Consider the following 26,379-nt stretch of genomic DNA (forward strand, 5'->3'; position numbering starts at 1 on the left):
ATATTCCCATACTCTTCTCTTTCAAGCTCACTCAATTCCTTTATAGCATCACTTGCACCCTGGGGGAGCCTAGACAAAAGGCAGGGAATCAACTGATTCCCTGTGACACCCTGAATCTGAATCCTATGATTATACTCAAAAGCATCCAACCAATCCAAAATATCAAGTTTCAAATCATACATACTTACTGCTTCTTTGGTCAGGCGAGACCTCTTGGGGCTGGAAAACTTAGAGGACCCTGGGAGGGAAGCAGATTCAATAGACAATCTATTCCTAACCAGTGCATGCTGCATTTCCATTTCCCTGATTCTGATGTCTTTGTTTGGCTTCCTTTTGAGCATCTAATCTTTTGGCTTCCAACTCAATTCTCTTCATATCAAGAGAAACACTTTCTGGGCTCAATGTTGCACCTTGTGGAGTCCCAGTGGACATGGGTTGAGGCAAAAGGGTGTGCTGTGGAAAGGAGGGGTTTCTGACCTGAGACTTGTCTACCTCTTCTGACTCCTCTTCCAGATTGAAGTTAGACTCGAAACTGTCATCCTCATCAATTTCCACATTTCTTGGGTTAGTATACGTTACAGGTCTACTACCCAAACTTTGGTGATTCAACAACCTTGTAATCAACTAATTTGTCTTTCCTTTTACAGCAAGACCCCTGACTTTACACATTTCTTTCAGTTGATCTACTGTTAAAATGACCAGGCCTTCCTGACTGAAGCTGGCATGTTACAATTGCTTTTTACTTTCTGATGGAGCTTAGCCTTGTGGAGGTTTAGTTGAACACAAGCACATAAACACTCAATGTAACAACTCTTCAGAAATCCTCCCCACCTGCCACCAGTGTTAGGCAGGATTGTATGTAATAACCCTGTGGGAGACTTCACCAACCTTGTCCTCTTGGCAATAGGGAACCCAACCTTTGGGATAGCCCTGTACTACACAAGTTGGTAGAGTGACTGAGCAGCCAGGCTTATCTCAAGAGGGGTCAATGTGAGCTGTCGAGATGCAACATAGGTATTCACAGTGAAAGTAATCAAATAACACTTATACTCAAGGTTTCTAATTCAAATTATTTATTAATTTAACAGTCAGTTTTTAAGTTGACTTTCTTTAGTCTTCAGTTAAGTAAGTAGATACCCTTTTAGGATGACACACATACTTCCTACCCCCTCAGGTGACTTCAATAGCTAGGACACTGTGGACATTGATATATCACTTTGATACTTGATGCAATACTGGAGTTATGGTCAAAAAGGAAAGGGGGTAGGGAAGAAAACAAAGGTTAAAAAGTTCTCCTGAACAGGTAGGCCCTTTCACAATCCCCCAATGAAGTATAGGTTAACCCTTTCCCAGCAATACAAGTAACTTAAATATAACCTTTATAGGGACAGATGAACACAAAGCCAAAGGGTCAGAAGAGTCTGCAGGGAGCCAGGACAGCCAATGTCAATTGAGCAAAGTCTAGGGGAGCTGAGGCACTTCTTGATGATAGCACAAAAGTGTTGCACAATGTTAAGAGAGTTTGCAGATAAGAAATCACTGTTGGGCCACACGCTGTAAGAATTGTGAAGAACAAAGCAGCAAGCAACTCTGCAAAAGGCAGCCAATACAAGTCTCAAACGAGAGCAAGCAAGCTACACACAACAAGAGGTAGGTACCCGTAGTTACACAGTACCTTGAGTCTGAAGAAAAAGACCAGCTGGCTTTGGTTCCTGTTGTAGTCCTGCAGATCCTGTTGTTCCTGGGCCTCAGTTGTGGGGACAAGAGGGAGGACGTCTGGGGACTCCTGCACTATGGTTTGAAGGTCAGCGGCAGCAATGGGCACACTTCAGATCAGCAGCACTTCAGTTTCAGCTACTCGCAAATAGCACCACTGTGGTTCTTGGACACATTATGGGCTCCCCTTGCTTCTGGGGTCCAGCACTCTGTTGAGGTGGCTCAGGCTTGGCAAGTCCTGCTTCGAGGGAGTCTGGAGGATCTTCCTGGATCTCGGGTTCGGCTTAAAGGTGATGCACTCGTCCTGGTATTCCTGTCCCCTGGCACTCGGCTCCTGCAGTAGCAAAGAAGTACAGCCAGCAGAGAGAGGGGTTCAAGGCAAGTTTGTCTTGGGGTTGATTGGTCCCACCAACCCAAGGGGAGAAGTTGTCCTTTCCGGGCATCTCTAGTCAAGTAGAAATTCGGCGCTTCAGCACTGCAGCAGTGCTTCACCAGGCAAACCAACAGTCCAAGAGGGTGCAACAAACTTCTCTTCCACTTTCTTCTTCGGTTCCTTCGTCCAGTGGTCGACTCTGCCTTCCTTGAAAAAGACCTTGCCTTTTATGTAAATTTCTCCCATTCTTTCACAGCCTAGCTGTCACTCGCACAGCAGAGTGGCTGTCCTTTAAGGACAGCCAGCCAATCACCTTTGGGTGCATTCCTGTAATCAAGGAGACTAAGCACAGGGAGTTTCGGGAACCTCCCTCGCTTACTGCCCTGCCAGACAGCAGTGAACCCCGCCAAAGTCAAAACTAACACAGGGACCAAACCTGGTTTGGCACGCAGAGTAAATCTCAAGAAGGACCTTTCCAAGAAGAAATGGTGAAAAAAGAAGACTGGGTCCATTTTGACAAAATGGACACCCATGGGTGCAATACTGCCGCTGAAGATTCAGCCTGCGGTACAACCGCACAATGGTAGGAAAAAGTAAACCACTGCCACCAGCCATTAATTGTAGGAAGGGTAACATAAAAATGTTACATGCGAAAGTAGACAAAGGGGATAGTAAGTAACCCCTTCAGCACTCCACATAAGATGGTGTGTGCTGGGTTTACAAAGGAACAAAAGGTAAGTAAAGTCAATTTCACTTTACTGCTCTTGGAAACAGTAGTTTATCCAAGAGAAGGTATTTAAACCTTTAGAGAAATCCAAAGGGCTTCTCGGTGACTGTGTGTCGCAATACAAAAAGGTGATGGCTATGGAGTTTGTCAGACTCCAAAGTCATAGAAACACGAGTTCAAATCACAAATACATGGGAGAGTGAGAAAAAGGGCTCACTCTCGCCAGGATAACCATTAAAAGTCCTTGAGTCCAGCAAAAGAGCTGGGGATCTCTAAGGTTGAAGGGAATTAACACAGAAATTAGAATTCTCCCCAAAAGTTGCTATGTTTAAGTTGGCCATAACCTTGCCTGTTGAAGTTCGCATCTGTAACTATTCCTCCATCAAGTGAGCTAAAGTTCGATCCTTTGGGCTTATGGTGCGTGTGATCCCTCCCATCTGCATACGCCCCCTCCCAACCTTCCCCTAGTGTGAGCTTCTCCCACAAATGGCCTGCAAAAAGCAAGCCTGGCTTGGGTCAGATACCTAGCCTCCCCGAGACTCCCGAACATTTCCGGGCTGCCAGGACAGTGTGGGGGTTCCTCACCCTGCCAGAACATGAACAAAACATTTGTCATAACATTTCCCCCCCTTCTCCCCTCACTCAAAGAAATACACCAACCGGTGGGTAAGGCCCTACTTCAGTGGAACTCCTAAATGTTACTGTACTCCTGCAGTCCTTCGGGGGTAGTGGGGTGCACAGACATGCTACACAATTTTCACATCTCTTTCAACAGATATGAACCAAAATGGAGGAATTTGTTTCTAAATTTCAGCAAGGCATACTGCACTGTGACCAGAGAGTAAGGGGCACAGGAGCAGCACTTCAGCTGCACTTGAACAGGTGCTCTTATTTCCCACAGTCACTAAGCAATCACTCCAAGGATGAGGTAGGACAATGCTGTCACAATCTTTTCTCTCTGACACTGACACTGGGATCAACATCCCCAGGTTTGTGATGTGACGGTGGAGGAGGGGGGTAAAGCTGGTATATGGTTCCCGCTGCCAGCGTACCAGCTGGAACACGGCTAATGATGGTGATGTTTCCAATGACCCCTCCAGGTCCCTGAAACAGCCTCCTGAGGTGGGCCGCAAGCGCTGGGACTCAGGGGGTGGAAAGTGCCATGGCATATGAATAGAGGACAGGGCTATGCTACCCGGTGAAGAGGTGGCAGAGATACCCTTCTCTCAGTTGCCTGGCATGCAGGGACGACCACCCTCTGCTGTCAGAGCTGCTTAGTCACCTCAATATATTCCTTGGACGATTAAGATGGTGTATCTGGAGAGCACATCTAAAGTGTTAAACTGATGTGCACCAGAATTGCAGATGTATGAGGGAGGCATTGCTGGCAATACCCAGTGGATGGATAACATATAGTTGGCATCACTTCACTGACTTATGCAATTGTACTCATGTCATTACAGAACTCAGATGTATTACTTATTAGTCTTTGTTGTGTTTGCAAATGTTAAATAAATACGTGACACTGTTACATTTGTTGTAAAATCAAACAAAATCCATGTTTTGGTTAACTTGTAATGGACTAATTCGAAGCATTATATGTTTTATGGTACAACGCATTAGCTTCCATAATCCCATAGATTTCTTGATCAGCTGGAAATCACAGTGCAAAATTAGTAACAACAACAAAAAAAGCTGAGCCTTTATTTTCCACTGGAAAAGAGAAAAAAAGGAAACTAGAAAAAAAGGCAGAGGCCACCTAATCTGCAGAGCAAAACACCGGACACTAACATGCATCCAAAATGGTGCAAGGATTCTTTAAGTGCGATCCAGTAAAACATTCATGGTATTGCAGGGCAAACATATACTATACAATTTAAAAACACAATCTGTAAGCAAGATGTGTTGTTTTGCATGTACACTACTTCACACACGGTCTTAAGATACATGTGCAGTATGCTTAAAATACCATTGTTGTGCCCAAACATCAGTATTTCTTAAACTATTTTGATCTCCCTGAGTGCACCGCCCCTGAAATTGCAATGATTGCAATACCCAATTGAGCTTAAAATTGCATTTTGGGCTAGACAGGATTCTTACATTGGAAAACAGTAGGAACGAAAAACCATTCATGGCAATGTAGAGCAAACCTGAAATGTATGATTTTATAAACTAGAGGGGGTCAATGTGAGCTGTAAGGTTGTTACAGAGTTTCACAGTGACAGTTATTCAAATAAACGCTTATACACAAGGTTTCTTGATAAACAATTATTAATTTATTTAACAGTCAGTTGAATAAGACTTCTTTATAATGGAGCAAAACATGTACCACTTTAAAATGGTACAACGTTCTTTTATCGCCAGGCTTTCTAGCGCCTGCTGTTTCAACGTGCAAAGAATAACATAAACATTTTATTGATTGTTTTTGGGGTGTGGGAAAGGGCAGATATAAGGGATTGCGGGCATCGGGAATAGTTAAAAAAAAAAAAAAAAAGGGTGGGTGAAAGGGCTTTGGGGGGATGGAAACCCCCGTAAAAAATAAAGAAATAATTAGATGAACGTTTTCGTTATTCTTTCCACGTTGAAACAGCAGGCGTTAGAAAGCCTGTCGATGAAAGGACATGGAGCCTTTAAAATATACTTCAAAACACACTCTTAGTTACTCTAATCAGATGATACCCATTGGGGATGGCACACAGACACTTCCTACACCCTCGGGTGACTTAAATAGCTAGGACACTGTGGAGTCACCTCAATATATTCCTTGGACGATTAAGATGGTGTATCTGGAGAGCACATCTAAAGTGTTAAACTGATGTGCACCAGAATTGCAGATGTATGAGGGAGGCATTGCTGGCAATACCCAGTGGATGGATAACATATAGTTGGCATCACTTCACTGACTTATGCAATTGTACTCATGTCATTACAGAACTCAGATGTATTACTTATTAGTCTTTGTTGTGTTTGCAAATGTTAAATAAATACGTGACACTGTTACATTTGTTGTAAAATCAAACAAAATCCATGTTTTGGTTAACTTGTAATGGACTAATTCGAAGCATTATATGTTTTATGGTACAACGCATTAGCTTCCATAATCCCATAGATTTCTTGATCAGCTGGAAATCACAGTGCAAAATTAGTAACAACAACAAAAAAAGCTGAGCCTTTATTTTCCACTGGAAAAGAGAAAAAAAGGAAACTAGAAAAAAAGGCAGAGGCCACCTAATCTGCGGAGCAAAACACCGGACACTAACACGCATCCAAAATGGTGCAAGGATTCTTTAAGTGCGATCCAGTAAAACATTCATGGCTTTTATCATGTCGCATGTTATTGCTGGAGTAAAAGAAAGGAATTCTAATCCTGTATATATAGCAATGATTGACATGAGTTCTGCTTTCGACACGGTGGTCCGCAATTTATTGTGGAAAAAAATGTTGAAGTTAGGGATTCCATCTGTGTTGATGTATTGGATCATTAAGTTGCATACAAACACCTCGTATAGAATAAGGATCTCGCCAGAAGGTGGTACCACAGCCCCTATATGTACAACAATAGGTGTGAAACAGGGCTGTAACCTCGCGGCTACCTTATTTAATTTATACCTATCCGATCTTGATGAAAATTGGGAAAAGGGTGATTTGTTTTCTGTTAAAGTGGGGAGTATTCATTTGAAATGGATTGCATTTGCTGATGATATTATTTTGTTTGACCCTACTCCGGTAGGGCTCCAAACCAAACTCTCATTATTTGAGAATTTTGCAAAAGCACATAATTTGACACCTAATCCAGCAAAAACTGCCATTATGACCTTTGGAGTGAAATCAAAAAATGCGAATTTTAGATGGCAAATATTGAATACACAAATTTGCCGTGTGAACAATGCTATCTATTTAGGGTATTATATATCAGCCCTTAACTCTATTAACGCATGGTCAAATATTATTAGAAATAAAACTCGACCACTATTATCCCAAATGAAAAGGATTTATAGCCAATACTGTAAATTCTCTTTAATCCCACTAATAGACTTTATGACATTAAAAATTGAAAGCGTCATATTGTACACATTAGATATTTGTCTGTGTGACATGACAAGCGTGCTTGATAGTATACAGGGCTGCCTTTTAAAATCTGCAATGTTTCTCCCGATGTCAACTCCAAATGCCATTATTCGACATGAACTGGGTCTGGTTTCATTATCAACTCGTTGGAAATGGAGACAATTGTCCAATTACGTTAAAATTCATTATCCTCCTATTAATTCATTGTATATCGATTTAAATAAAATGTTGGGCATGCAAACTCCAAAATCCTTTTTTAATTATCAATTGAAAATGCAACAAATTTTAGATAATGTAAATACAACCGTTGAGGACATGCAATATCGTCCCGGTTATGTTAAGAAAAAACTTTTTGAAATGGATTGGTGTATTACTATTGATTTAATTAAAACCTATGCGTTGTATAAGGAATACAGTATGCACGTAAAACAGCGCATTCCACGTTATGACCATGTTTTGTTATTCCCTTGTGAAGATATCCGAAAGGTATATATTCGCTTTAGATTAAATCTATACCATACACGGGAACGGACTAAGAACTGGGAAATGAATAAATTAAATGATTGCGTGGGATGTCGATTTGTTGAATGCAATGAATCGTACGAAACGTTGAAACATCTTATACTGTATTGTCCGCATTTTAAGAACATAAGGACACTCAAATTGAGGAAATTCGCGGAAATTGAATTTGAGGACTGCCTTGAAGTTTTGTGGACCAGAATGATGCAGGGATGTCACAAACCCTTAATATATGAATTGGCAAGTTTTTGTAAGCACATCGAGAATGAATTAGAGCTATTTTTGTAACTGTAAAATGATTATTATTCGTAATATTTTAAATTTTGTAAAGGTTCTGCATGAATTATTGTGTATTATGAACCAAATGCAAAAAAAAAAAAAAAAAAAAAAAAACATTCATGGTATTGCAGGGCAAACATATACTATACAATTTAAAAACACAATCTGTAAGCAAGATGTGTTGTTTTGCATGTACACTACTTCACACACGGTCTTAAGATACATGTACAGTATGCTTAAAATACCATTGTTGTGCCCAAACATCAGTATTTCTTAAACTATTTTGATCTCCCTGAGTGCACCGCCCCTGAAATTGCAATGATTGCAATACCCAATTGAGCTTAAAATTGCATTTTGGGCTAGACAGGATTCTTACATTGGAAAACAGTAGGAACGAAAAACCATTCATGGCAATGTAGAGCAAACCTGAAATGTATGATTTTATAAACTAGAGGGGGTCAATGTGAGCTGTAAGGTTGTTACAGAGTTTCACAGTGACAGTTATTCAAATAAACGCTTATACACAAGGTTTCTTGATAAACAATTATTAATTTATTTAACAGTCAGTTGAATAAGACTTCTTTATAAGGGAGCAAAACATGTAACACTTTAAAATGGTACAACGTTCTTTTATCGCCAGGCTTTCTAGCGCCTGCTGTTTCAACGTGCAAAGAATAACAAACATTTCATTGATTGTTTTTGGGGTGTGGGAAAGGGCAGATATAAGGGATTGCGGGCATCGGGAATAGTTAAAAAAAAAAAAAAAAGGGTGGGTGAAAGGGCTTTGGGGGGATGGAAACCCCCGTAAAAAATAAAGAAATAATTAGATGAACGTTTTCGTTATTCTTTCCACGTTGAAACAGCAGGCGTTAGAAAGCCTGTCGATGAAAGGACATGGAGCCTTTAAAATATACTTCAAAACACACTCTTAGTTTCTCTAATCAGATGATACCCATTGGGGATGGCACACAGACACTTCCTACACCCTCGGGTGACTTAAATAGCTAGGACACTGTGGAGATTGATTTATCACTGGTACATTTATAGCAATACTGAGTTTGGTGCAAAGGATTAGATATGGGAATAAAACAAAGGCTAACAAATAATTCATAAACTGGTACTTTTTGAACCCTCCAATGCAAAGTAAAGTAACCCTTTCCTGGAGGAAAGGCAAAAGCACAAAGTCAGAGGTAAGAAAAGTCTCTCAGGGAGCCAGGACAGCAAATGTTAGTTGACCAAAGTCTAGGGGAGCTGAAGATCTTCTTGCAGTTAAGTAAAAGTCTTGTACAATGTTTTTAGAAAATGTTTGTAGAAATGAGATCACTTGAAGGGCCACAAGCTGGAATGCTTGTGAGGGGCAAAGCTGCAAGCAACTCTGCAAAATGCAACCAAGGCAAGTCTCAAATGAGAGCTAGCAAGGCTACACAACACGAGTTAAGTCCCCTTAGTTTTACAGTACCTTTGCTTAGAAGAAAACTGGATACAGCTGCACTTCTGTTCCTGTGTAGGTCCGCAGATCCTGTGTTCCTGTGAATAAACTTTGAAGTAAAAGGCAGCTGTGAGATGAGCGATACAAAGTAACGGAGTGGTCTGGGGAAAGGAAGTAGCCCATACGAAAGTCTCTGTGAAAGGTACATTGTTTGAAGCTATAAAGCGAACAAACAGCAAAAGTGAATTAAACGCAAGTAAAAGTTGTGGTTTTGCGGTGGTCTGTAAAGAGAGCCACACACATTTGAACGTTTTTTGACATCCAAAAGGGGTCCGAGCCCGATTGAGGGAGACCCGAAGTACAATAAGCTTGGGGAAGGGAGCCCCCCGGCAAGTTTGTGTTAAACTGTGACATGAGAAGTCTGAGCCCGGCAGAGAGGGACCTTTTGTGAACTTTGCGTTGAATACAATTTTCAAGAAAGAGACTTTAACGTGGACCCGCCTGGCCTCATTCCACGGTTTGGAACTGCTTAGAGTGTTAGAAGCCGAGCCAGAGTGTGTTATCCTGCCTACAAGGACAGCCTTACTCTGTGAGGTTTAAAGTGAGCAGAGTTCGTTCAACTACCTTTATTCTTATGAACACTGATTTTTCCTTTGCATATATTTCTCCTTTTTTACACTTTTTGTACAAGAGATAGTGCAGTCATTAGGTTTTTGTTAGCATAGGCCATTTTGATTTGATGGACTCCACTAGGACTGTTTTATCGTTTGATGGTCAAAACTACTCCCATCTTAGTTATAGGGCAAAATAGGTGTTTCTCCGACCCCAACATTTTCAATAAAGGTTTTACAAATTGTGTATCCATTGTGTCAGTGTCCTACTTGTGATACCATGCCTTCCCTACAGGTGTCGGCAGCTGCATGAAAATGTTGTGCAAATCCTTCCTCGCCATGTTTGGTGCCACCTGACAAGGAGGGTAAAGAGCTAGACGGGAAGTGCATCATCTCCACAGCGCGAACTACCATCAGGGCGGCAAATGCAATGCATATCCTGTCCCGATAACGACAGGGAGCTATGAGCCCAAACTTGGATTTCCTTCCAGATGACAGAGGAAGATTTTGTCCTCCTTCACAAGGGGGAAGCCGCCTGTGATCATGCAATTTCAGTGGAAGTATACATCGCGGATAATGGCTTCCCTCAAATGGGTAACACCGCTGTCCTTCGCCGTCATGGTTGGCTCAAGGCCACTAACTTCCGTCCGGGGTTGCAAGCAAAGACTGTGAGAAGATCTATTCGGCAAGAAGGTGGACGGCACCCTTCAAGCCATCAAGGCGGACACAGACACCACCCAGTTCACTGGCATGCTACAGCAATGGCAACAGCTGTTTCGGTCAGGGGTGACACATTTTTCCACTGATGTCCAGCAATTACAGGCTGTCTTAAAGGTCCAAATACTTGCTGTCTTTCACCTATCCTGCATCTGAAGAACTGCGACTGTCAAAGTTCGTGGAACAGTGGCGTTCCATCACCATGAACAAATGGGTGTTATTGTTAATCCAGCAGGGCCACACGCTAGAATTCATCGGGTGCCTGACCCTCGGTACTCCCTTTTCCAAGGTCGAGAAACACTTGCCGTTAATCCTGGAAGAAGTCCAGTCTCTTCTTTCCATAGGGGTGATCGAGCGCATCCCTCTCCAGCAACAAGGTCAACAAATGTACTCTAATTACTTTGTCATAAGGAAGGAATTAGTAGATTGGTGACCCATTCTCAACCTGTGCCTTCTCAGCAAGTTTCTGACGGCACAAACCTTCAAGACTTTCACCCTCCAGCATAGTATCACACGGCTGAAGGAAGGGGATTTCCTATATCCCTAGCACCGGAAGTACATTTGATTCACCATCGCAGGTCAACATTTTCAAATCAAAGCCCTGCCCTTTGGCGTCCGCTCGGCACTGATGGTTTTCATGAAGTGTCTGGTACTAGTGGGCGCTCATCTACATCGGTCGGGGGTGCACATCTACCCGTACCTTAATGAATTGCCAGTTCAAGCGGACTCTCCTCCATTGGCCCTTCGGCACGCAGAAGCCACGATCAGTTGCTTGACATCGCTGAGCTTCTCCATCAACTTTGCCAAATCCTGTTTGACCCCCTCACAGCATGCCCTATTCTTGTGGGGATCGGCTCGACATGCAGTTCTGAAAACGTACCCCCTTGTAAGAGAAGTTGGGAGCCATGTTAGCAAAAGCTCTCCTGCTATCACAGAAGAAGTCATCGTCTGTCTGTATGTTGAAGTACCTGCTAGGGATGATGTCCTCATGCATCCTGTTGATTCAAGACTGCAGGCTTTGGATGCGACCCGTCCAGAAGTTGCTCGTGGGGGAGGGGGAGAACAGATTTCCAGTGTATGGGAGGACAGAGGACAGTCGAATGCACACCTTTCACTACATTCTTAACTGGTGGATGCTCCGTTCCAATCTCACCCAGGGGAGAGCCCTTTCGTCTGCCCAACCACCAGGTCACGGTAACTACACACTCATCTCTAGAGGATTGGGGAGCCCACACAGACCATCTCCATCCAAGGGGTCTCTGGTTGCCAGAAGAGAAAACGTTTCACATCAATATCCTGGAGCTACGTGCTATGTTCTGGGCTCTGAAGTCTTATCTACCGTAGCTTCAGGGCCAGTGGTCCATGCGTTGGCAACAGCGGTACAGCAATATTTTACATCCGCAAGCAAGGCAACACCCAGTACTCTGTGGTCAGCGGGAGCTCAAGCCCTATGAACGTGGACTCTGGCCAATTACCTCTTCATAATCCTGTTCCATCTACTGGGAAAACAGAATGCAGTGATTGATTCCCTCAGCAGGATGTCACAAGTGGGACCTTCTGGACGATCAAGTCTGTCACATCTTTAACAGGTGGGGAACACCAGATATTGATCTCTTTGTGGCCAGGGAGAACAAGAAGTGTGTGGCCTTTGACACCAGATTCCACCACAAATGGAGCATAAAGGACTCCTTCACGTTCGCCTGGCAAGGCATGTTCCTGTACACGTTTCTTCCAATTTCTGATTCCCCTACCACTCGATGTGTTCACAAGTCATCAGTGCACACTTATAAGGACGAGGAAATACTGATTTTCGGATCTTCTTACCCTGTCAGCAGCACCTCCCATCCAGCTTCCTCCGCTTGTCAATCTTCTGTCCAGAGGCTGGGAGCAGTGCTTGCACCACGACTCCGCCTGCCTCAATCTGACATCCTATTTTATTAGAGTGTAGGATTGTACCATTGCCGCGGGACTGTTGTGACATCCTGGGGCAAGCAACGGCTTCCTCCACAGTTTTATGCTCAAGAGCAAGTGGACATTTTTCTCTATTTTGGTATTCTCATCATGACCTCATCCCCTTCTGTGTACAGGCTCCTGATGTGCTGCCATACCTGTTGTCCCTGGCGCAAGCTGGCCTGGCTCACTCTTCCCTGAAGGTTCATCTGGCTGCCATTTCCAGGTTCACACATTCCCCCGGGACACCTTCCCTGTGGTCACACATGCTCATCAAAGAATTATTTTGATCGTTCTGCTCCTGTAAGCGTGCCTGCTCTAGCATGGGAGTTGACCGTAGTCCTCTCTAAACTCATGGGACCTCCTTGCGAACTGTTACACAAGGCCTCTCTAAGGTTTTTGTAATGGCAAACTGCTCTGTTAGTGGCCATCACCTTTGCAAGACAAGATGGGGAAATCCAGGCTCTCTCGTGCATACTGCCCTATTTTTATTTAAACAAATACAGGGAGTTCCTTCGCACTAACTCAACCTTCATGCCCAAGGTACCATTTACTTTCTACCTAAACTAGCCGGTGGTGATGCCTGTCTTCTGCGGAACAGATGTGAGAAACCTGAAGGTGTCTCCATGACTAGTCCCGGGGATCTGTCATCCAGGTGGCCAGGAAACGGCCATCGCTATTGGATCCAGTTCCTGGTGTGGACCAGTGCGGGAGGATCACCTGGATGGGGGTTCCTCGGGGAGTGGAAGGAGCACACCGGGCGATACACAGTATCTCCTACTTTACAACACCTTTTCCCCACCCTTCTCTAAAGGATATTTTAAAACTCTATTCCTGCCAGCCCTCCGCCACCCTTTCTTAACGCGAACAGTTTCTCACATACCAATTACCCTGAAAGACAACGGACTAACGCTAGAGCCGTATACTTGACATGTCCCAACTCAAGGGTCAGGCAGAGTCGGGCAATTGCCACTGATTTCACACACCTGACTGCCCGTTCCCTTCCCCATAGGGATAAAAGGTGGAGCACGATAACACACTCAGCAAGGCAGAACGTATGAGGAAGCAGTGATTCCAGGACGGCAGTTCAAATGGAGAAGAAAGGCGGCACGACCTGAAAGGATGTGAAGGAGGGAATCTCCCTTGCCACCCCAGACCTGCAAAGCCTCTAAACAAACTTAAGACCGGGAATCGCAGCTGGCGAATGATGTGACGGACGTGAGCGGTACATGGAACCCTCCTGCACTGATAGCCAGGGCGGGGCGACAAGGTTACCATCTCAGTACTGTCCTTGACTTCAGCAGGAAAGGGAACGCCAACGAGTTCAGCAAAGCCGATGAGTCGGAGGAACCTGCTAGGAGCCAGACTGTGTTTAGCTCGAGGTAGCAGAGGCAAAATTAAGAATTTAAAAGTGTAAACTACGTATACAACAAGGTCATAGGGAGGCCGGCGAAAGGTGTCAAGGTGGTCATACAAGGGTCCAGCCAAATCCCTTGTACAATCGAAAGTCCTTGACGCATTGTTTAAGAATTGAGATATGGGCGTTTGCACCCGGCTGAGGGGAACACCGTACGAGCTGTGATTTTGTCAAACAGAGTGACCCAGCGAGACAGGATCGCCCTTCAGAAGTCTCTTTGATTAAAAACAGGCAAGTGCTATTGGTTGGTCTGAGCCCTCGACTGAGGGAGACTAACGTTGAGAAATGGATCGGAGCCCGGCTGAGGGGATCCATGAGTGAAGAGTAATTGCCCGACGGTAAGAGAAATAAAAGGAACTTTATTTTTGTCATTTGCGATACATAAGACCCTCTGAAGTAAGAGACTTTTGTTGGAAAGAGCATTAGACACCAGGCTCTGATAATTGTTAAAAGGAACTGTAACCTCGTACTGGAGAAGGTCAGGAGTGTGCTGTGCTTAAGAGTCCCGCCTTTGTCCTATGCTAGAAAAACGTGGGGAAGGGAAACCCCGGCCATAACATCCTGACTTATCGTTTTGTGAAAACTTCTTTCTTTTCTTATGAACACTGCCCCACACTGTTTTATAACTTGGCGGTAAGGTTTGGCAATATTATTTTTCAAATTTCTTTTTTTTAGTATAAGCCCTTTTTTTTGACAAGACGCCACTAGGACTGCCTTATTATTTGATGGTCATAGCTTGTGCCAGAGCCGCTATAGGCACAAAGCTAGACTACTGCAATGTCGTCCTCCTAGGTACGTCCTCGAAGAACATCAACAAATTACAAGTCACACAAAACAATGCGCTCAGAGCGGTCCTCAGCATCTCTCAAGCTAGGAAGGACGCATATTGGCTTCCGATCAGAGAAAGGATACTTTTCAAAACGCTCACCATCACTCAGATGTCTGTCCCAATCTGCTCCTGCATACCTAGCAGAACGTATACACCAAGCTCAATCCCACAGACCTATTCGTGAAAAATACTCATACCCTGCATTCAAGAGAGTCAAAGCTGGATGGTCCAGTTTCGAAGTTCTGGCACCCACAGCATGGAACTCACTACCTCTTAACTTAAGGAAAGAGCCCTCCCCCATGGCCTTCAGAAAAGCACTAAAAACGAATCTGTTCAAGTAAACTGTGCTCTTGTTATGTCACTGAAACTATGTAACACGCATAATGTTGAAGCTGCAATCTTGTAATTCTGTACCTAAGAATGTACCTATGTATACTGTGCCTAAGTGAATATTCTGTAACCGCGCCACAATGTCCCAGGGCCGATGTGCGTGTTATAAATGCAAATAAATAAATAAATTCGATTTAGGTTAGGTGTTTTTCTCACCCATTTATACAGTTTAATAAACACCCTTGAACTGTGATCTTTTGTGTCTGTCTTTACTGTTGCCACCATGAGTAGCCTTAAACAGAACACTCGTTGCATAAGTCTTCACAACTATTTGTGGTTTTTGGTTCGGCAGGCATGGGCATTGCTCTTTCCAAAGCCTCCATTGCTTGTTTGCTGCCCTGCATTTCCTTTTATCATAAACTGGCTTCCAGGTCTCTTCCAGGCAGGCCCAGAGCCCATTCCACCAGGGTATTGCCGGCTACAACGGCTTTCTTTTCTAGTGTTGCCCTGCTGGATATTTGCAGGGCTGCCACGTGGAGATCAGTGCATACCTTCACTAGGTTTCACTGCGTCGACAAAGATTCCACAGGGGAGTCCAGGTTCGGCCAAACAGTGCTGCACAACCGGTTTGGATGAGTTGAGTTTGAGGTGAGTGCTTCCTTCAGGTAAGCGTTACCTCTGCCCATATTTGGTAATGTGTGATCTGCTTTGTGATCCGTTCTAACAGCATTCAAATCAATGAAAGATCCAATTCTGGAGAAAGACTGTTTCTTGCCTGTAACTCCTGCTCTCCAGCATTGGTATCTTTCAAAGATTCACTTGCGGCCCTCCCGCCTAGCCCTCTTATTGCTCTTCTTGGCTCATATTGCCACGTTCACGTGCGCTTGCCAAAACCAAAAGGAGGCCTCCGTTGGTGGAGTTAAGGGAGACCTGTCAATTGGCTGCAGGCAACAAGCCCCAAAATGACTCATAAAAGAGCACTAAAGTGACTGTTTTTTTTTAAATTCAAACGAACTGCTGTACTAGTCCCAGCATGAAGATGGGGAATATTCTAACAGCATGTGAATCTATGAAAGATGGCAATGATGGAGAACAGGAGTCACAGGTAAGTAACATATTCCTTTCCTGGAGTGCAATGGGACTACTAGATCTGCTACTATAAGCATACATTTACTGGCTTTTGGTTGCCCTTTGATCCTGGTTGTGAATTCTGAACCCTTCCCACCCTCTAGGCAAAATGTTAGGTAGCCTATCTGTATTCCATACTAGAGGTTGTGAGGAAGGTATGGACTATTCGTGTTTTGGCAAAGTTGGGCCCTAACCATGGCTTTGTAAATGGTTTACTGTTGTCTGGCTTTGCCTTATATGTATTGTGCCTCACACCTGGTAGTGGGAATACATTTAATTTAGGAGTGGGTAGTGTAAGGAAGGCATGGAATCAACAGTAAGACCGACACAAGTGACCACAATTCAAGGGTGTTTATTGAACTTCAATTGGGTTGGAAAAACGCCTATTTAATCCTAAATCTAAAGATGGGTGCAAGCTACGACCATCAAATAATAAAAACACAGTCCTAGTTGTCTTGTCAAAATAAAAGGGCTTATACTTATAAACCTATTGCCAATCCTTACCTCTAATTACAAATGGTGTGGGAAACAATTTTATGCAAAAGAAAAGTGTTCAAGAAATGATATGTCAGGATATTCAAGCCGTTGGCTTCCCTTCCCCATGTTTTCAGCACGGGACAAGATGGCACACTCGAGCTTAGCACAGTCTCTGGCTTCTCTAGCACGAGGGTGCGTTTCAAAACATCAACATCATGGCCTTCTGTGCTAAAGTCTCTTTGCCATTCAAAGTCTTTTTCAGAAGGCCTGATGTAACACGACAAACATCAAAGTTCCTTTTTCCTCCGTATTTCACATGTACAAATTCTCACAATATTCACAGTTTGGTCTCCCTCATCTGGGCTCGGACCGTGGAGCCGCCTCCTTTGGGCTCAGACCCCTTGTTTCACAATGTTCACAATTCAATCTCCCTCGTTCTGGCTCGGACCGACTTTATCTACTTTGTGAAAACTTTACTTTACTATTAAGACTTTCGATTGTGCGCAGGATTTTGCTTGACCCATCGCAGGGCCCCTTCGATTCACAATCCTTTGCCACTCTCTCACTTTTGTCAACTCTCAGCTGGATACCTTACAGAGACCTTCAATTGAGCACCCACACTGGACCACTCTGTCAAAGGTATCGGATCTTGGTTTCAAAGTTCAATCACTCATCTGCAGTTCAACTTTACTCGCGTTGGTTATCACACGCATTTTATACAATGTTTGTTGTTCACAGTGCTCGCCATACAATGTTGCTGCTTGCAACCTTGGTTACAACACAGACCAGTCTTTTATCTGTATCCCCAACGCACCTGCTGTGTTGATTTCACGGACACTGCTGTTGTTGTTGGGACCAAGGCCAGTACCACAGCAGCTGGCGATTCTCTGCCTTGAATTATGATGCAGCAGGGCACTGGGTACCTCCGACACACAATGCAAGATTCCTCACCCTGGTTTCCTGGTCTTGCGTTTTCTACTCTTGAGGCTTCGTGAAAGTAACGGTTCCTTGTTGAAAAGGTCGAGGGAACTTCCCTCCTTGCGATCCCCTTCTGTTTTGCTGTCTTTCTACTCGTGTTAAACTGCCATCTTGGAACTGCTATTTCCTTGTGTGCTTTGCCTCACTCAAAGCGTGCTCTCGTGCTCCGCCTTTTGTCCGTGTGGGGAAGTGTAATGGAAGTCAGGTGTGTGTAATGGTCAGTAATTACCTGACTATGCCTGATCATTGTATTGGGAAACATCAGGTATACGGCTCGGGTGTTAGTCCATTTTCACTCATAACTGGCTGTCTGTGAGAAAGTGTTTGTGATGTAAGGGGGAAGGGGGGTGAGTTTGTAAATGTCCTACCTGGTAGGATGGGCCAATGATGTTACAGGGAAAGGGATACCGCGTCTCACCATGCAGTGTCCCAAGCCCCGGAGATCCCCCGTCCCTCTTCCAGGTGCTACTCCCGCACTGGTCCACCCCAGGAACTGTATCCAAAAGCGATGGCCATCTCCTGGCCACCTGGAAGACAGTTTCCTGGGGACTAGTGTTTGAGACACCTTCTGGTTTCTCACAGTAGTGTCTTCTATGTCCCTTTTTAATGATGTTTTATACATATAATTTCTTAGTACAATTTCTGTTTAACCCAAAGTACCTGTTTCACTTGATAGCTATTCTGGGTTTGATTTTATATTAAAGTATATATTGCTCCAGCATGGGGTCTGGCATGGATTCACATGCTCATGAATATTCCACGTCGTCAGGCCGCGAATCCTCAGTAAAAGGAAAAACAGTTTCACTTTCACTTGCAAACTGTATTTCTCCTCTAAACCAGTCACTGAGCTCTGTGTCATACTGCCCCAAGCCAATGACTGCCCTCTGCCTAAGCCTCTCCTCTGGCAGCCATCTTTAGATTTTTACTGCAAGTTCAAGTTTTGGGACTCCTCGTGTTCTGCTCCGTGAGCTTTTCTAAGTGTTTGCGCTTTTTTTAATAAAAAATTCTATTTGTGTCAAATAGAGCCAGTGTGCGCTTTCGCCCCTTTGACCGGCAAGCGAGGATCCGTTTGTCTGCGTCTTTCAACGCCCCTCAAGGGCAAGAGTTGTCGAAGTTTCATAGAAGATTCCATAAGGCCATCGGGACTACACTACACTGCATGCCTGACCATGTCGGAGGAGAAGGAAGGAGGTTCCCTATTTAAGCTCTGCTCCAGCTGCGGATTGAGGAACGGGTTTGTAGAGGACAAACACCTCCAGTGCCTCTACTGTCACCATCCGGACCACAGGGAAGCGTATTGTGAAATCTGCCTTGGGTTTTCCAAGCAAACCGTCAAGGATCGTCACAGTAGGCTGGTGGCGTGGTTCGATGCCAAGGCTTCTACCCTGTGCGGCAAGCAGGGGCATGCCTCACCCAGGACCGGCTGGTCCGAAGAGCTGGCTTCTAAGCCCTTTGAGGGCGCTCCATCCGTGGGGGCCCAAGAAAAGGGCAAGCACTGAGAGACAGTTTCCGGTGGGGTTGACGCGCAAGCGGGTCCCCCGATGGGCAGGGCGTGCTCATCTGCACCGTCTGCCTCCATCTCCAATCATCGCTGCAGCTCCTCCTCGAAGAGGAAATCGGCTAACCCAGGGAAGCTACGGGAGAAGCCGGAGAAGACCAAGGCGCAGGGGAAGGTGTCCGACCTTCCACTGAAGGCCCAGGCGAAGTCATCCTCAATGATCGAGCTGGTGGTGGCTGCCCTCTCGAAGGCAAAAGGGGTTGACCTGGTCCAGGGGGCCGCAGCGGTGCCTAGAGTATCCCCCAAGGCGGGAGACCTCGGCCAAGCCGGTGGAGAAGACGCCCGAGAAGAGTATGCCATCCCGAGACCGACCCCTAAGGATGCAAAAAGGGGGGCGGGGAGGGCCTCAACCGGGCTCCAAGGCATGGATATTTCTTCCTGGGAGGAGGCGGCGGACCCAGAGGACGTGGGGAACGACGACGGTGAAAACGCTGAGGGTGGGTGACAGTGTTTCTCCGTTGTCTAGGGCTTCTCCCCCGGACGAAGTGGGGTCGTTCCATGCCTTGATTGCCAGAGAGCGTCCAAGCTCTTCCAGCTGAAGCCAGAAGAGACCAAGAAGGAAGGTTTCCTTTACCAATGGCGTGAGGCCAAGAGGAAGACCATTCTGGCAGTTCCTCTCCTGGACGATGTTTGGGACAAATGCTTGGCATTGATGAGAAACACGGCCTCAGCCCCGGCGAAGAGAGAGAGGCTGGAGAAAAAGTACCAGGTGCCGGAATCTGCACCCAAGTGCCTACGTTCACAGCCTTCTTCGGACTCTGTGGTCTCGGTGGCAGCAAGAAAGAAGTCCTCTAAATCCTCGTCTTCAGCCTCCATCCCTCCGGACAGCAAAGGGAAGAAGGGGTAGGAAAGTAATCTACTCAGCAGCAACGACAGTCAAGGCAGCCAACGCACTCGCCATCCTGGCCAGATACGAAAAGGAACTGTGGTATAAGATGGTGCAGCTGCTGGAGTTTCTGGCCGACAAGTGGTTCGAGGCCCTGGAGATCCTCCAGGAGGGCGAGGTGGCATTGGACCATGCCATCACTGTGGCCCTGGACGTCGCGGACACGGGGTTCCGACAGATGGGGAAAGTGTCTGTCTCCGTAGTAGTGGCTGGTTGAAAGCCACCAACTTCCGTCAGGCGGTCTAGACCAGGGTGCTGGACATGCCCTTTGACGGCGACAATCTCTTTGGGAAGGCCGTCGACGAATCGTTGCAGGCCATTAAGACGGAGGCGGCCTGTACAATGGGCAGGCTTCAGCTGCATCGCCCTTCCTTTCGTGCCTCAGGAAGGAAATCTGGAAGATCTTCGAAGGGTTTCGGTGGGGGCTCTTCTTCGTATCGCCAACCCTCCTGGTCCACGACCCAGGTGGCCTACAGAGGCTGTTCCAATGCTTTCGGTGGAGGTGGCCGACGTCATTGTCGTCGCTCCCAAGGCGGCACAGAGGCCCCGAAGCAAGAGTGAACCGGCCAGGACGTCGGGCCCCCCAACCATGCACCCCAGTGGGAGGCCGGCTGGCGGGCTTAGCGAGTGGGAAAAGATCTCCACAGACCGATGGGTGCTGGTCTACAGGGGATATACGTGTACCCGTACCTTGACGACTGGCCCATCCGGGCCAAGTCAAGGGCAGTAACCGTCGAACACACAGAGAGGACTGTCCGGCTTCTGACGGATCTGGGGTTCTCCATAAACTATCCAAAGTCCTGCTTGATTCCATCGCAGAACGCGCTGTTCCTGGGGGCCATACTCAACCCGGTCTCCTGCCTGGCGGCTGTCGGAAGAAAGGATAGCGGCCATGCTGGGCAAGGTGCAACGGCTGTTGGCTCTGAAGACTGCTACGGTGCTGACCATCAAGTCGCTGCTAGGCATGATGTCGTTGTGCATTTACCTGATCTGGCTGGGCAGGTTGCGGATGCTACATTTTCAAGAATTCCTGGATGCTCTCTGGATCCATGTGTCCGGAAGCTTCGCAGACAAGACTGCCCTCAATGAGAAGTTCCGTCTGGCGAGTAGGTGGTGGGGCGTGCTCTCCAACATCGCTGGGGGCACGGATTTTCAGAGCCCTCATACCAGGAGACAGTCACGACAGACGTTTCCCTCAAGGGCTGGGGAGCCCACACCGGACGTCTACACGGCAGAGGCCTGTGGCTGCTGGAGGAGAGGGATCTCCAAATCAATGTCATGGAGCTGCGGCCAGTGTTCTGGGCCCTCAAGTCGTTCCTTCCGTCCCTCAAGGGCAATGTGGTGAGGGTCTTCACGGATAATATCACCACAATGTTCTACATCAGGAAGCAGGGGTGCACCAGATCGCCAGCGCTCTGAAGAGAGACGCAGGACTTGTGGCACTGGGCCGTCGCCCAAGGGATGTTCCTCATACCTTTTCATCTGGCGGGAGTCAAGAACACCATCACAGACTCCCTCAGTAAGGAGCTGCGCTCCTGCCACGAGTGGGATCTGCAACAGGATCAAGTACAGCGCCTCTTCCAGTGGGCCAGACCCCAGGTTGATCTGTTTGCGATGGCGACAAATTCCAAATGCCAGCCGGGGAGCATGGGGGGACGCTTTCTCCTTTCCTTAGGAAGGCCTGTTCCTGTACATGTTCCCTCCGTTGTCTCTCCTGCTGCGAGTCATCAATCAACTGAAACAGTGCCGATGCAGGATGATCCTCGTCACCCCGGCATGGCCGCAGCCGATTTGGTACCCAGATCTTCTCAGCCTATCAACGTCGCCTCCAGTCAAGCTACCAGTGGTTGCGGATCAGCTTCTCTTTGGTCCCACAGTCTCGTCAAGGAGTTCCTCAAAGACAGTTTTGATCGTTCCCGCCGGTGAAGGCGCCTGCCCGGACTCAATGTGGTTCTGATGAGACTCATGGGGGCCCCTTTCAAGCCTATGCATTAGGCCCCTCTCCAGTTCCTTTCGTGGAAATTTGCTTTTTCTGGGGTAGGTGAGATCCAGGCCCTATCTTGCAAACAGCCTTACCTGACTTTTCACGACACAAGCGTGGTGCTGCGGACGCACCCCTCTTTTATGCCAAAGGTTCAGTTGGACTTCCACCTCAACGAACATTTGGTATTGCCTGTGTTTTTTCCAAAACCTTTGTCGTCAGCTGAAAGGGCCTTACATTCGCTGGATGTAGCTCGTGCTCTGAAATTCTATGTGGCACGCACAAATAGTTTCCGGAAAACGTCTAGACTATTTGTGAACTTTGGTCTTGTGAACCATGGGAAGGCCTTGTCCAAGGCTTCCATCTCCAGGTGGCTCTCCGGCTGTATCGCACACTGTCACCGGTTGGCTAACCGGCTGCTGCCCGGCTGCCTGAGATACCATTCTACCAGAGCGATTGCTGCGACGACGGCATTCCTGTCTGGTGTGTCCCTGCTGTACATCTGCAGGACTGCTAGGTGGAGGTCCACGCACACCTTCACAAGATTCTACTGCGTCAACAGGGATTCCAGAGAGGAGTCCAGGGTCAGCCAAGCAGTGCTATGCAACCTGTTCACTTGAAGGTGAGCCTGCTCCCGAGGTAAGAGTAATTGCTTCTGTTGAGCCTTGCCACCTCACGAGGTTGTGTAATGTTGTGCTGCTATGTATTCTTTATTCATGAGCATGTGAATCCATGCCAGACCCCATGCTGGAGGAGGAACAAGTTACTCACCTGTAACTATTGTTCTCCAGCACGGGTCTGGCATGGATTCACATGCGAACCCCTCTTTGGCTCTTCTTGGTCATACTGCCACTTTACGTGCTACCAAATCTGAAGATGGCTGCCAGAGGAGGGGCTTAAGGAGAGGGCACTCATTGGTTGGGGGCAGTGTGACCCAGAGCTCAGTAATTGGTTTAGAGGAGAAATACAGTTTGTAAGTGAAAGTATAACTTTTTTCTTTTACAGAGGATTCCCGGCCTGGCGACGGGGAATAGTCATGAGAATGTGAATCCATGCCAGACCCATGCTGGAGAACAATAGTTACAGGTAAGTAACTTGTTCCTTTTCATTCTTACCCGGGGAAGGGCGCTCAGCCAATCAGGTCACTGGTAATGTGGGCGAAAATCAACAGGTAAACCGCCCGGATTTTCCAGCCACCCAAGCCCCTTCCCCAGGTGGTGGCATCTTATGGTTGTCGGGGGCTGTACATGGTCGGTAACAGCCCTCACAGAAGTCCTTGCTTCGCTCGGGCTTGCCTAGGCTTGGGCTGGCAGTTTGTTACGTGCCATGTACGTACCCCACTTCCCCCCCTGCTCCCCCTTGGCGCGGGTGTGATTGCTATAGTGTACCAGTATATTCAGTGTGGTGTTGTCTGTGGGGGTAACTGTACTAACTATATGTACTTCACTACCAGCCTACCTGCTCCCCTGAGTTAAGTCTGACTGTTCATCTATAGCTACTACTTTAGAGAGTTGTATCCATCTTTTGGTTGTAAAACGTGTCATGATTTTGTTAGATGATTTTTACATCCCTTGCCAGAGGGCTGTGGGAAAATTGCCCTAAATACAGATAAAACAGATTTCTGAACCCTGGCATGCCAAGCACTTAAGGGGCACCCCAAAGTACTTGGGTGGAAATGTTGAATTTATTTGATTGTATTGCGTTTTAAGTTATGTTCTTATATTCTCCTAATGTCTTCAGGTGATCCAATTATTACATCCGTGTATTCGCTGAGTGTGAAACAAGAGGAAGAAACTCCATCCCAGAATGTGTCTTTGCTACATAAAAGAATCGCAGGTGAGCAGAAAATGACCTTTGACCAGGACATGCAAGATGAGGGAATTTGTCATAAAAAACAAATGGGGGAGGGTGGGATGGTCTAAGCTTGTCCAATCTCGGGGAAGAGGTTGCAATTGTCTTTCCCATTAGTTGTGACATTTGCCATTAATTTGATCTTGTGGGCTGAATTGGCTAACTTTAACTCGTGGAGATTTGCTGTAGCTTGGGCAAAAGGCTCTCAGAGAACCATGGCTAAGACATGCAAAAGCTATTTGTTTTACTGACACTCATGACCATCTTCCTTGCAAGTTTTCTCCTTTCCAGCATCTCCTCTCACTTTACTTAAAAACACAAGAAGAGTCTGTGTGGGCAGATAGGTTCTCTTCATTTCCCAGAAGAGCATTGCCAGTTTAACGCAATGACTTGACCATTTTATATTTGGAGGAGATGTGATTGTTTTAGCTTGCTGTGGTATTTTCTGAAAATCACATGGTGCAAGTGAGGGATGCCCATTCTCGAGGGTGATTGACATAATTTAAAGATTTAAATGTTGACTGGGATATTCGCATCCGGGGAAGTGCCATTGGCCAATCAGGTGGCTGGAGCGCTTCACTGGGTGGCGCCGTTTATTTATTTTTAATGTGGGGGTGGGGGGGGGCAACAGAGCCTCTCCCTGTTGCTGTCCCACCCCCAAACCAAACAAAACCTCTCAAGCATTGATCTCTGGTCCGCCGCACCTACCGCTCTGGCCTGCCCCCACAGAAATGGAAAAGGGACTTTGTCCCTTTTCCCGATGTCAGCAGCCATCTTTTTTTTATTCCCCTCCCTGAACCCTGAGGTGCAAGTGGATTTCACGCCCTGGCAGCGGGAGGGGGCGGAGGCATTACTGGCCATATGAAAGCCATATTCCAACTTTCGTTTCTGGGCATGTCAGACCCAGAACAAAAATGTAGATTGGCTCAGTTATGTTTTGTTAACGGTTTTGTTTTGGAATTAATTATTTTAGCACAGTATAAAGGGTTCCTTCTGTCTCAGCAAATAGTATTGAGGCACTTATTAATGGGCTGGGCGAGCTGCTCTTTTTTTTGTTTTGTTTATAATCGCTCAATCAATGTCACACTTGTTCTAAAGCAGCAAAAGAATGATGCTGAAACACCTTTAGTCACTAGTCTCCTGTTGATAGTTTTAACACCATGCCAATTATTTGAATCTTTTTCTTAGTAATATTTTAATATTTTTCAATACCATAAATGCCATTCTGATGCTTTTGAATCTGCTTAGAATCACATGCTGTGCGGATAGTCTGACATCTAGTGGTAATCGCGGAGTATTGCATCTTTTTTTTCAAAGATCGAAAAGCGACGTCCACATGGGCGTGACTGTAACACTATCCCCAACGTGACGTGTTAGGGAGAATTCTCATAAATGTGCTAATTCCCTTCACCTCGTCGACCCCCAGCAACTTTGCTGGATTTTGAGGGCTTGATTTATTTTTTTTTACCTGGAGAGAGTGTGAGCCTTTTTTCCCACGCTCTTGTGTATTTTGATGTGTTTTACTCTTGCGTTCTTTGATTATGGAGTTTTGGATAACTCCATAGGCATCATCTTTTCATTTGTGTCACACAGCCCCCTAAGATGCAGTGGCACAGGGAAGCCTTTCAGGCTGCCCCAAGGTTTAAATACCTTCTCTGGGATAAACTACTGTTTCCCAGAGAAAGTAAAGTATAATTTACTCTAATAGTCTTTCCAAATTCCTGGGCCCAGCACACCCTATCTTACAATAGAGTGCTGGAGGGGCTACCTGGTCTCCCCTATGTCTAGAAACTAATGTAGCAGTCAAATGCTACCCTTTCCTAGCGAAATGGCTGGTGGCAGTGGTTTTACAACGAACTACCATGATTTTTCCCAAACGCGAACACCGGTAGCTAAAAATCGCGGGAGCCATGTTGTTTTTCAAGATGGCACCTGAGCGCCCTTTGTTTAAACAGGTCCTGGTCTTTTTTCACCGTTTCTTTTTGGAAAGGACCTTCTAGAGTTTCTCTCTGCGCGCCAAACCAGGTTTGGTCCCTTTGCTCCTACGCCTTTGGCAGGCTTCAGGAATGAAGACCGCCTCTGGCGCCTGAGTGTCTGGGGTGGACAGGAAGTGAGGGAGGTGCCCGAAACTCCCTGTGCTTAGTCTCCTAGGCGACCCAAATGCACTCTGGCGTGATTGGCTTGCTGGCTGACTGTCCGGCAAGGACAGCCACCCTGCTGGGTTAGTGACAGCTAGGCTGGAATGAATGGGAGAGAACTGAATAAACAGCGATTCTCTTGGCTTGGAAGTCCGAGTCGACCACTGGAACGAAAGAACTGAAGACGAGCTGTAAGAGGATGGCTGCTGCAACTCCTGGACCGTTGGTTTGCCCGGTGAAGCCCTGCCGCAGGTCTGAATTGCCATGTTCATCTCGACAGTGAAGCCCATCAAGGACGACTTCTTCCTTTTGAGTTGGTGGCACCAATCAACTCGTAAGCCACCTGGACACCTGTCATGGTCATCGGGCCAAGAACGCAAACATTCAAGGGCCACATACACAGGGGCCCCGGATGGA

General features: G+C 46.3%; 1 protein-coding gene across 2 annotated transcripts in view; it reads left to right on the top strand.

Annotated features, from left to right (window-relative positions):
• LOC138566953 (zinc finger protein 208-like) overlaps nucleotides 1-26,379 on the top strand; it is a 644,285-nt gene that overhangs the window by 544,693 nt on the left and 73,213 nt on the right. For both annotated transcript variants that reach the window (XM_069644731.1, XM_069644732.1), the window contains one exon: nucleotides 23,714-23,809. In XM_069644731.1, coding sequence (XP_069500832.1) covers nucleotides 23,714-23,809 — 96 coding nt within the window. The remainder of the gene's footprint in view (nucleotides 1-23,713; nucleotides 23,810-26,379) is intronic.

This window comes from Ambystoma mexicanum, chromosome 2p, assembly GCF_040938575.1.
Source record: "Ambystoma mexicanum isolate Mex_15411 chromosome 2p, UKY_AmexF1_1, whole genome shotgun sequence".
In the NCBI taxonomy this organism is placed as follows: Eukaryota; Metazoa; Chordata; class Amphibia; order Caudata; family Ambystomatidae; genus Ambystoma; species Ambystoma mexicanum.